General features: G+C 39.3%; 1 protein-coding gene across 1 annotated transcript; it reads right to left on the bottom strand.

Moving 5' to 3' along the window:
• Positions 1-579: 579 nt before the first annotated feature.
• Positions 580-9,479, bottom strand: COPS8 (COP9 signalosome subunit 8; the record flags this gene model as incomplete). Its single annotated transcript, XM_009329660.1, has 7 exons — positions 580-2,041; positions 3,342-3,383; positions 4,546-4,608; positions 5,079-5,186; positions 6,174-6,306; positions 7,833-7,881; positions 9,409-9,479. Coding segments are annotated over 7 exons (546 nt in total), but the record flags the coding sequence as incomplete, so codon positions are not given.
• Between the last annotated feature and the right edge of the window lie 2,945 nt (positions 9,480-12,424).

Below are 12,424 nucleotides of genomic sequence, written 5' to 3'. Positions count from 1 at the left end.
TACTCAAGGCAAGTTATGAGTTAACACCATACCCAAAGCTAAAAGCCGGCTTAAATTTTACAGCAGACCAGATATCTCAGAATTATGAGCTTGTTAGAACTGGACAGAGAAGAGTCAGGCTTACTATATTTGAGAGAGATTTGATACTAGATTTAAGATACACACAGATTACCAGTGTCTACGTTGCTCTTCTCCCATTACCATTTATTAAGTGCAAGTGGTTAGTAATCCTTTAATCATGTCCAATTTTCATTGCTGCAAGCAGGGTTGTTCTTGTGTGCTACAAACAACTGCAGAGTTGCACAATACATACCCAGAATGGGAAATTTTCACTTAGCTCTTCAAGTATTTTACGCCTTTGGCTATTTTAAAAGACACCTGAAGGGTACCAGTGTTTTTTTTAAGTATAAAACTATACAATTGCTGCACACAAACCTCTTCAAAATACCCATCTAGGCACAATGTATTGCACTAATCTTTAACTAGCTCTACCCAAATTAGACCAATAAGAGTTAATTAAAAACTAGCCGAACCAGAACAATCGTACTCTAAGGAAAATTAAAAATGAAGTACACAAGGTCAGTGTAAACATGTTCTTTAATATCACTGAAGATAAATTCAGGAATCCAAGTCTTAGGTGGGTTTCAAATAAATAATCATTTTGAGTAAGTGTTTACATATAAAGGGAGCTCTCAAAGCAGCAGTGCACAGTTTATAATTCCTCCCTGCTAACACACCCCCAACAAGAGAATGTACAGTAGGTAGTGCACACTGGAAAAAACAATCACAACATACGGCACACCTGCCATCTGCAATGAAACCACTGAATATGATGTTGAAAAGAGGGGAGACGCAAATGAAGGCATGCACTGCCCTTTAAAGCACCACTATTTTCCCATAGCCTTTTTACCAACATTACACAAATAAGAAGCCTGGGAATACAAGTCATCTTTCTGCTTCTAAAATCCACTCTCAACTCAAAGGTTAACACAGCAGTGCTCTGGTATAGAAAATATATTCCTCAAACTGGCATTGCAGCATAAAATATCATCCCCATCCTAACTGGTCTCTACTCAGGGACACCTACTCTAATTTTTAAATTCCTCTCCAATAACTGCAGAGGTAATCCAGAAAGCTTAAAGACAGGTAAGAGTAGTTGTTTCTTGTAGATCCTGGCCCAGTGTACTGAAAAGAACCAGGACATGACAGGCCTCAAGAAGGTGTACTGTTACCAGCAAAGTATCTGGTGTCCTACGTCACTCAAAACCTTCCAAAAGTAAAAATTCTTCCTCAAAGTGAAGATTTGCCTTTCTTAAATGACTCCAGTTGTTCTGCTGTGAAAATATTCCCAATGTGAAGTTTCTCACATCAAAACAAGAAGATTTAACAACCCAGAAAGACGAACAAGAAAAAAGATCAATTATAAATATGCCACAAATATACTTGCAAAAGAGTTACTGTAAATTGTTTTCTTATTTAAGTTACTGTTTCATCAAAATATTTTCTCTCTGCAGATATGGGTAGGGCAGTCTTCCACTCTTTGTACTTTAGTTCAACATGCAATTGATCTGTGAAAAGCACTGCAATACTCAGCATAGAAGCACATAACCTACTAGCATAAATTCCTCACAGTTAACCTGCTTCATTACTCAATTTTTCTTCTCCATTTCTAATATACCTGAAAAAAGTTCTGCCCCTCTCAGCTACAAGTCAGTAAAAAAACTTACTATGTAATACTGCTGTGTACCTACTGAATAAATATTACAGGAGTTAAAAGATTGTTTCAATTGCTAGCTTGGCTTTGGCAAAACACGAATTGGGATAACATACATTGTATACTTCACACATTTGAGTAGGGGATGCTGCAACATTTAACAAAAATGAAATAAAATAAATCTTAGATTTCTAGAACTGTCAGTACACAGGATTCCCAAGTTGTTCTGAATACAGGAGCAGGGTAATCAATTTTCAAGGAAAGCCACATAGTCAGTCAATCTGGCCAACTGCTGTTCATTTGGAATGGGTGGAACTGGAGCAGGTTCTACAAAGATAAAACAAATGCATCATTAATGAAATTAAGAAAGCAAATCCATCCGCAATACCATCCACCACAACAGTAAGGAAAAATTAAATGCATCAGACTGTTAAACAGCCTTACAGGGCATATCTTAACTGTATCTCCTACTTAAGCAGCTTTAGCTGACATTACTTTTCTGTTATCTGCAACATTAAGTAGTCCAAGAGTTACTAACAGCAAAGATAGCTGTAACAATTTCCAGTTGTCAGCAGTCTCCAAAATTTTTCTTGCATATAATGGAGCCTGAATAATTAAAACTGACAGTACTTCCACCTGAGAAAAAATGCTCCTGGAGCTCTTCAGTTGCTTCCTTCCTTACAAGTTGCTATACTGAAGATACCAAATAAATCTACTGGGTTATCCGACTAACAAAACACAGCAAAGTACTGCATGGGTTGCAGGAGAATGCAGTGCACATGCAGATCCTTATATAAATGCCAGCTAACCTGAGATTACAGTTTAACAATAGGTTGGAAGACAAGTGACGAAAGCCAGGGAGATGTTAGGAATTAAAAATCAGAAATAAAAAATAGCAGGAAAATTTGCATTTACTCTTCCTGAAGAGTTAACAGACTAGCATTCAGGATATAGTTAAAGTAGACATACTGCTAAGGGCTGCAAGTACATGATAGAGGAGGCGGACAATTGAAAGAATGTTTTCAAAAAGCAAGACCCCAGCTCTTGAAATTGGATTGGAATTAAACCTGCAAATTTAAGACACTTTTGGCAACTGTGTTAGACACAGCAAGCCACCAATTCAGATCTGCTGTCACTATCTTGTGAACAATAGAGACAAAAGTGATTTGAGAATCAGCATGACAACATATTACACCTCAATCTATAGTTGAGCTCTGAGGAAAACCAGAAGATTGCTTTCTTCTACAGGCAAGACTTCAGAAGTCGCACATCACATAAAAGCAACAAAACCTACTCAGAGTTGCTTTGTGAAGAAACTGCCTGTAAGTCAGAAGTTCTCACCAAAATCCTTTGTTTTACAGGGGCTGTGTACCCCTGCTTTGGAATCTGCTCCCTACTTCAGCTATGGAAGTGGGAATCTCAGGCACTCCTTAAAATGTGAGGGAAAGAAGACAGAGGGAGAAACACATTTACATAGCACCTGGTTGGAGTGGGTTTTTTTGAGGGGGGAATGACAACATTCACTTCTTTAGGACACAATTCCCATTTTGTGGTGCTGGTGAAATTGCATTTATATTAGTCATGCAAGTTTAGATATATGCAAGTAGATTACACAAACAGAAAGTACCTGATGAAGGAATAAATCTGTTAAAGGAAGCTTCCAGCACACCTGAAGAAAAACACAGGTTAGCGCAGTGGACCAATTTTAAACAGTTCTATACATCAAGCCAAAACTGGATAAAAAGGTAATTAAAATTAAGCCTGTTCATTTACCATGTTTTACTTCATAGATAAAAAGCAGAATATCCAAGGCTTAGCTACTTAGACACACAGCTTCAAAACAGATTACAACCTTCTGCCTCTTTCTTTTGCCTCAAAAATAGTTCTCACACACACTTTTGGTAAAGAACCACATGTAACTAACTCTCAGTACTTGTAAGCACTGAATATTTTGCAACCAGTTCATGAAAAAACTGATCACATGCAAAAGCTCAGGACTCTGGTTGGTTATGTACCCTGAGGGATAAATTTCAACACCTTGCCTGGCACACGTTTACTATAAAGTTCTGGGCTCTGAACACCTAGAAATTCTGCCCATACAAACTGTATCTTCTTAGACTAATAAATGTTGCCTTTTTACATACCCTGTAATTCGGCTCCTTCTTCAGAGCTGCACTGTGCAGTTTAAGAGCAGTCATTTCATCTCTACTTTCATAGCTTAACATTTATTTTTGCCTCAGCCAGCCATAGATACTGCTTTAGCAAAAAAAACCCAGCTATTTTTGCAGGCTGAGCTTTGCAGGAACAGATACTCTGTTATCAACATCATGGCAGGGAAGAAAAGATCCAGTAGACTAAATTTTAAAAAGCAAAGGAAATTATAGCAACAACTTGAGCTCCTCAGAACACAAAGATCCACTAGATCCCTGCCCAAAGAAGTTCTGCTCCTTCTGGAAAAATCTCAGGTTCAAAATAGTATATTTTTACTCATCTTAATCTAATAAAGACATGTCATTTGAGGTCATCCAACTTACATTCCACTGAGTCAGAGCCAGCAGAAGAGGAGGAGTGGGAGAAATCATAGCATATCCTGTCTGCTTTTGTTTAAAACGTTAATTTGAGTATGTAGTTTAATCCAAACTACTTGTAACCCCAAACCAAACCCACTACTTTGTACTTCCTACATTTTATAAACTTTCCATGTTATGGGGGCTTATGCCACTGTAAAAAGTTATCTAAAAGAATATTGTGCAAAATTTTAATTAAAAACTAACACCCCATTACTAGAAAATGCTGAACTCAACGTCTAATGAAATAACAGCTCCACCTACCTGGCTTTTTAGGCATTACCATACGAGTTGAAAAGTCTGCTTGCCAGCCCTGTTCTAATACACCTGAAAAGGCATTTATACATTTGTAAGAACAAATATCTTATGGAATTTCTAGAAATGCAAAATAAAGATGCACATTAAGACCAGTAGAAAAGCATCTCAGTACACTGCCTATATGCCACAACTCTAAGACATATTTCTTGTAGGCATTTAGACATTTAGTTTGACAAATAAGCTCATAAAAGTAATAGCAGCACACAAAACTAGGTTAACCCACTACCTTCAGTCTTCTCTCATTGCAGAATTGCTTTAACACTTCTACATATAGAAGGGGAAGATAACCAATGGTAACTAGTGGCAAGTAATAAAATCAAACTCTTATCCAGAACCAAGACATTTATCTCTATTCACCGCCTCATCACTTCTCTTTATAATAGTCTCAATTTATATACATGTGTCTATTTACCATCACTTACAGCTCTCTGATCTCAATCATCTGTAGAAAAACTATTCAGTGAATAAATGCAAAGTACCTTTCACAGCTTCTTCTACAGGAAGCCCAACAAAGGCTGCAAAATCATCTGCAACTATTGAGGTATATGCCTGAGAAACCAGTCCAAAGGCTCGTCTCCTAGTTGCATCTAAGAGAGATAAACACTGTAAGCAGACAGTAGACTAATCTCCATAACTAGGGAATCTGAGAAAATTTTTCCAATCCTAACACATTTGGAAAATCACTACTACCCTTAAAGCTAGCACTTTAGAAGTTTCCTCTCCCTTCCCACAATTCACTGAAGTATCAGTCAGCAGCCAGAGACAACAGCTTGCTCTATGCCAGGACAAAACCTCTCAGAGACCACATTTAACTTCCAAATGCAGTCTGCAGCATCTTGGGTACTACCACCAGTACGTAAACCGGTTTAGAAAACTCTGCTTCCAATGGCATTTTCCATTTGCAATAAGCTAGTGTGTCAAATAGTTCACAATCAGAAAAAAAAGAATGAAAAAGCAATTAGTCAAACTATTCATGCCTTTTTAACCACAACTGCTTTGATACCAAGGCATCTGCAAATCAGCTGTTGCTAAAGCTACAGAGAATTTGTTATTGCAAAATACTTTGGAAGGCTTTTTAGCAGCCTGTACTGCCCTCTAGTAGTAAGACTCTGCATGCTACTGTTGCACAGTCTGTAACTAAAACATTCCTCTAAAGCCACATTTAAAAGAAAAACCTTTTCGTAAGTGTCACAAGGTTCTGAAATGCCAAGCCAAGTTCCCTAGAATAGTGGTTAGAAGTCTGATAAAATTGGATAACTAATGGTCTATTTTGCCATTTCAGAACAAAACATATGGTGTGAAATTCCAATATGAAAGAATATACAATCACACACACAGTCCTAACAAAAACAATTTAGTTTGTTGCTACAAGTTTTTGTAATGAGCTTTTTATTTACACCTGACACCTAAATTCTTTTAAGTAAAACCTACAAAAACTTGGCAACAACCTTCCTGATCACTTCTGATTTTTCATAATAAGCAGTCATTTGTCTACTTGTCTATTTGCGTTTGAGCACGCAAATAATTTAAGGCAACATATGATTCCACACTACCTACAGGAGTTCAATTTCTACCTCTAAGCGCTTCCATGATTGGTTGAATAGTCTCGGACCACTGATGCGCACTGATTGTTGTATAGATTCCTGGAAAGTCTCTCTGCCAGATTCTTTGGCCTACTGACCAAACTGCACCAAGTTCAGCATTTGCCTGTTGTGACAAAAAAAAAACCCAGTTAATCCAGAATGGTGTATTCTCTACAGTGACCACTCTGTATAAACCCATTTCCACTCCCCTCCTTTTCCTATTGCAAGAGTATTTCAGAATACCTGTAATGATGAACAAACATTGGGAAATGTTACTCTAGCAGGTTATCACTGCTGCAAGCTCCCTGATCCATCCTCTGCCAAAACTTTATCACCCACATACGCAAAGTCTGCTCACATGTCAGCTATATCAATCCAGGCAGACATACCAGCTAAAATAATCATGGAGGATAGTTTGCACTCAGACTGCTGACCAGAGTTGCAAAAGGACAGGCACAGCTTATTTTCTGCTTAGAGGGATGCTTGCCTCTTCAGTAGAGGCTTTACACAGTGCAATGGCTGTTTGCACAGTGAAGGCAATTCTCAAATTGAAAGCCGTGAAATGTCGACAATAGGTCACACTTAATATGGTGCCATACTCGCTGCAATGGCTCTCCCACTACTCATCTTAAGGGCCACTTCTACTGTGTTGCACATTGTCATTTGGTCAACTAGACTCCAAAACACCCTGTCAGAATAGCAACCAAACACCAAACTGGGCAAAGTAATATTTTCAATTGTAAGGAGAACCAATTTGTTTCCGAAGTTAAGACTCGTACTAATCATTACTTCACTCAATTAGCAGAAGATTCACACATGCATAAGAAAATACTATGCTCTGAGGCATAACCTTCTCAAAATAATTCAGGCAATGCATTTCCCTCACCAAGAATGATGCTTCATATGAAATGCAAGTTACACCAAAAAGCCAGATTATTCAGAGTATTGCTGTGCAACAAATACAGCAGGTTTCAGAGAAAGGCCAAGTAAAATTTGGTCCAGATGACTACTGACTCAACTGATGTAACTACTTTTTTCTTGAAAGAGAAAGAAAATTATTTCAGAACCACCTGACAGGTCCCATCTTGACCATGATGTTTCTTAACACAAGACTACAGAACACTTGTTTCCTTGTAAAATATGACCTCAGACTGAAAACCTAACAATGGTAAAGTCTGGAAGCATTTCTGGCATTATATTTAGTTAAATCCTCAAAATGCATCTTTGATCCAAATGCAATGCAAAACAAGTGCCTTCAGAAAGTTAATCAACTTGAAGATGCAACTTATCTGAAGTCACTTTTCATTACACAAGGTATTCTGCACCCTCATGTGGAATGCAACCCCCATCCCAGAGTCAGATCCATTGCTTTTCTCCAGCTGACTACCCTTTATCAGAAGGCTTTCTACTAAGAAGTCTACAGATTGACCAAATTCTATTGCACCAGATTATTTGGGAAGGAAAAGAGGTAACAGATGAGCAACTAGGAGATCTTAAAGACCAACATGCCATCTACTGGGCAAGCAGTTCACAGCACAGAACTGAACCCAAGGCTACTCACCAAACAGAATCCTTGGGGGAAAAAAGTCATTATTTGCAAGCTTATAAAAAACTGGTTTAGTATCAAATGGCATTTTATGAAGTACTTACAGATTTGATAGCAGGAGGGATTCTTTTCCAAAGATATCGTGCGTTATTCCTAAAAAAAAATTAAGTTAAAAATACTTCTCAGTAACCAAATGTTTGCTACAAGGAGACACCAAAAGGTTTGTTGAGATGCTATAATTAACACAGCCTCAGTGCTTTAAGATATTCCTTCTACGCCTACTGAAGTAGAAAAACAAAGTTACTCTCAGGTAGACAACATGACTGCCATAATAAAACAAATAGTTCATTAACTGCCTCATTTAACACCAGTTTAGAAAAGGTTTTTCATTTATCTACCCTAGGCAGCATTTCACAGAAGTTAGTTTTACAGTTTTATTTTTGGAATGGCTGCATCTTTGATGAACACATGTACAAATAGTAACTTTTCATAGTCTCAGTAGTCATTTAGACCAGTGGTCTCCAAACTTTGATCACGCACTTCAAACAGACAAACATTTTTGAGCATGCACCCCCAGTATATGCATATGTATTTATAAATTATATACATGTACTACCGATATTAATATATTATGTACATTATAAAGCATACAAATATAAAAGTTTAAAAGGATGAAATAAGCACCATTTAAAGATATTTTTATTCTACTTAATAGCACAAAAATACTTTCTTCATGTGCCCACACCCCGCTTTGCACATCAAAGATTTAGACTGTTTCGTGCATGTTCTTCCCAACCCGCCTTTGTCACATTCATTCTGGATATTTGGACATATTGAAATATTTAGTCATTGACCTTTAGAGCACAGAAGTCAAACTGAAATGGTTACACATTCTCAGAAAGATTTAAAATGCTAAATAGAGAAAAAGACGGCTTTTCATTAAAGCACAATTCTAAAACTTCAAATTCATTTGAACCAAGGTTATCTGCATTAAACCTAATACTCAGTATCAGCATTCAGGGAATTTGCCCTGAAAGAATATACATCTACAATGCAAGAAAACACCCAAATCTTTGAATCCCCACACCAACAGCTTACTTTGGCTTGATAATCAAACATGGCAGTGTCATTTATTCTGCCTGAATCAGCAATTTCTCAATAAAACCCTAAACATAGTGAATCAGGTTCACATAGGGACATGGTAATAACCCACCAGACTGAATTCAAAGGATTACCGCTTCATGCAGATTTAGCTCATTCAAGCCAACAGCATCCCTCATTTTTAACATGGACAGTTTAGAGTTACCCTGCTGTAATTAGACACACAGAGGAGCATGCAATCTTACTCAAAACAAATGCAACCTTGAAAAGCTACAAATCAAAACACTGAAGTGTTCAACGTTTTCCAAAGGAGCCAATTTCACTATTTAAGGAACTTTCTTCCTAAAGGCAATCTCCTACAGTTCAAAAGGGCAAACGTGGAGAATAACTTTCCTGACAGAGCAAGGGGTGAAAGAGACTTAATTCCACGAATAATTTTTTTTTAAAAAAAAAGCAGCACTGCCTACATGGATTTTGTTAGTCACACAACCAATTACACAGAATATTCTGGCAACTACAGCTCAAGCTGATAGTGACAAATTCAGTATCTGAAGTTAAAGATTAATACAAGCCACTTACATGTCATTATGCAACAGGTATAAAGCTAGAAGTTGGCCGTAAACAAGGGGTGTTGCAATTCCTCCAGGGGCCTAAAAAACAAGTACAAGTAATTTGGTTACAGATTTTAAGAACAGGATATCTTAAAAAATACACCAGGTAACCAAGTTTAATAAAATCTGAACATCTGAAGACACTTAATGTTTTTCACACCACATAATAGGTCTGGACAAATTGTCAGAGTTGCAATGTTACAGTAATACAGTTGTATCTTACAATGGAGAGTTAACTTGAACATGCCAGAAGTTTTACTTGGAAATCTTAGTTTGTTTTGCTGCATCAGTAAAGTAAGGTTACATCTTTCTAATGTTCTAGCTTATGCTCATGAAAGTAGTAACCATCTTGCTTTACAGTTCCACACAAACAGCTGTTTTTGGCTACCTTCAGCTGAACTTCAGTTCAACTCAGGGCACTCCACCGGAGTAAAGTTTCTTCGCTCACTTGAACTGCCCTTCTCAAAAATCCAAACAAAGTTTTGACACTTGCCGCACTTCGGCAGACCTCACAAATCATACAAGTAGAAAAAAAATGAATTATAATACAGTTAAACTATTACAGACTTTCAAAATTTTGTAAAAGCTGAAAAGATTTCCAATAAGGTTTTAGCAATTTATCAAAGGGTAGTGCAGCAAGCACTCACAGGAAGCCAATTATGCAGCTATTTGATTTAATTACATGTGTGATTTATAGGCTCATCTAAGCCAAAAGCAGGTGATCAGCATGTCATGGAGCAGGTATCATCATCCCCAGCCATTCTTACTGTTTCCAGGGCTCATCACCTACATACAGATACAACAGTTTCTGCAGCTGTTCCTTGGATTATGGCCAGTAAAACAAAGCCGGGTCAATTAATACCATCTGTTTGAACTGTGCAAGTTCACCTTTGGTGTTTCTCTGTATTAAAAAGAAAATTCATTAGTTTCTCTGCCAGGAGACCAGTGGAACAGAAAGGAAAATTAACTACCACCAAAACAACTATATTTACAATCTACAGTCTTACTGAACGAAGCTCTGTGGCTGCATCTAGCCTGCAAAAAATCAGCCTACGTATCAACTCATGATCTGAAACACAAAGGCTGTCAGCAGATACTAGTGTGCCCACAAGAATCTTGATGTGGATGCAGACACACACAGCAAATAACTTACTGGTTTTGTCAAAGCATTTGGGAACAGTTTGCCAGGGGTGCATCTGTTGCCATTTGCTCTAGGAGACTCTGCTGACAGACACAGCAGAAACCTTGAGCAGCACACAGTCTAAGTTCAGTGGCTTTGTAACAGCTCCCAGGGACCCACCGAGGTCCAACACTTCACACTCTGCAGCAGGGAAGTGAGGCGGGTGTGTTGAACTTCCTCAGATGGCTGCAGAAGCAAAACCCAAAGCCTGCTGGGCTCCATCCCTGTCACTCAGAACTCAGCCTGACACAACCCTCCCACCGCTCCGCAGAGGCCAAAAAGGCAGCCAAAGCCATTGCAAGTCAGGTTCAAACAGATTGCCCAAACCAAGTATCAACCACTGTTTTGAAGCTTATTAATCTGAATGGGAATAAAAAGGAAACTCCATTTACAGAAACATTTACATTTACTCAATTTATATTTCCCTGATGGGAAGCCATTCAGTGACTGTTAACACATGCTGTGGTCTCATAACCCTAACTATATCCCTAATGCCACACTTCCCTAATACACATCCCTTAGCAGTAAGTGCTGCACACGTGTGCTCCTCTAAAGGATGGGAATATACCTTCAAAGCAAGGACTAAGCACCTCCCAGCGGGAAGGACTAACCACACTCAACTCTCCCACATGGTACAAGGGCACTCTTCTGCTTCTCTATGTTCACACACCCATCACTTGAGGCAGCAGGTAGCTCATAGTTTCAGCACAACAATCTCCCTCCAGCTTCATAACACTCTTCTACAGAACTCAGGGCGTACTAACCAAGAAGCTGCAGCACCATGCTGAGAAGATGAGAGGCGCCGGGCTCAGCACAGAAACATCAATCAAAGCTTGATGATGCACACCCATAAGTAGCAACCCCTTCCATTTAAGGATTGTATTTTCCACTACGAAGCTGTCTGGTTTGTCAACACCAAAGTTCTGCTTTGGTAAGTGATCACACACAGGAACAGCTCTCTCCCTTCAGCAGCTAGGGTAACAAGATCTAAAAATCAGAATCACTGAAGAGTGCACAAAAGAGGAAAATTCAAATTTTTCCCTTCCTTCAAATTGCTACAGCAGGATACATGAGCTTCACATTTAGAAAAGCACTGGAAATTGAAAGACAAGAAAGGGTCTACGGATGTCACCCGGGATGAGCTTTTACCATTAACATGGTGCCACTTGGATTTACCACAGGCTGGAGTCTGGCACACTAACAGTGCACACAGTCAGACTTGAAAACTCATCAAGCAATAGAACTTAAAACGGCACAGAAGGAGCTTCCAGTGTGAGCTCCCATAACAAGTGCACCACTGATTTAAGAGTAATTCAGTGCCCCACTCCCCTTTTCAATACCTTCTTTTTCCCAACCATGTTAGACACATCGAGACATAGGAACGTCTCTCTCTCTCTCTCCACCCCCCCTCCAAAAAGACCCTTACATTTATACTAAAATGCACTCATTTATTTGTCTGCGGCTTCCCAAGTTTGTGAAAAGCTTTTTGGCGGGCTTTTGCACACGCGGCAAGTTTGAACGCCGAACCCTCACCGACCTCACAAACACACACAGAGGCAGAGCGCCACGAACATCCCTCCTCGTAGGACCAGATCAGACTCTCAAAACAGCACTTTCAGGCAACGGTCTCTGACCCCCACCGCACCCCGCAGCGGCCGGAAACGCTTGCGCCCAAACCCAGCAGCGCTGCGGAGCGGCGCCGAGCCCCGAAGCCTCGCCGGAGCACACGGGGCCTCAGCCAGGCCGCCGGCATCCCGGGGCCCGTCCCCGTAGCGCGCCCCCCGCCCCGCGGTACCTCAAGCTC

Source organism: Pygoscelis adeliae, unplaced genomic scaffold (assembly GCF_000699105.1).
Source record: "Pygoscelis adeliae isolate BGI_AS28 unplaced genomic scaffold, ASM69910v1 Scaffold7, whole genome shotgun sequence".
Lineage (NCBI taxonomy): Eukaryota > Metazoa > Chordata > Aves > Sphenisciformes > Spheniscidae > Pygoscelis > Pygoscelis adeliae.
This window is presented reverse-complemented; position numbering and strand designations above follow the sequence as displayed.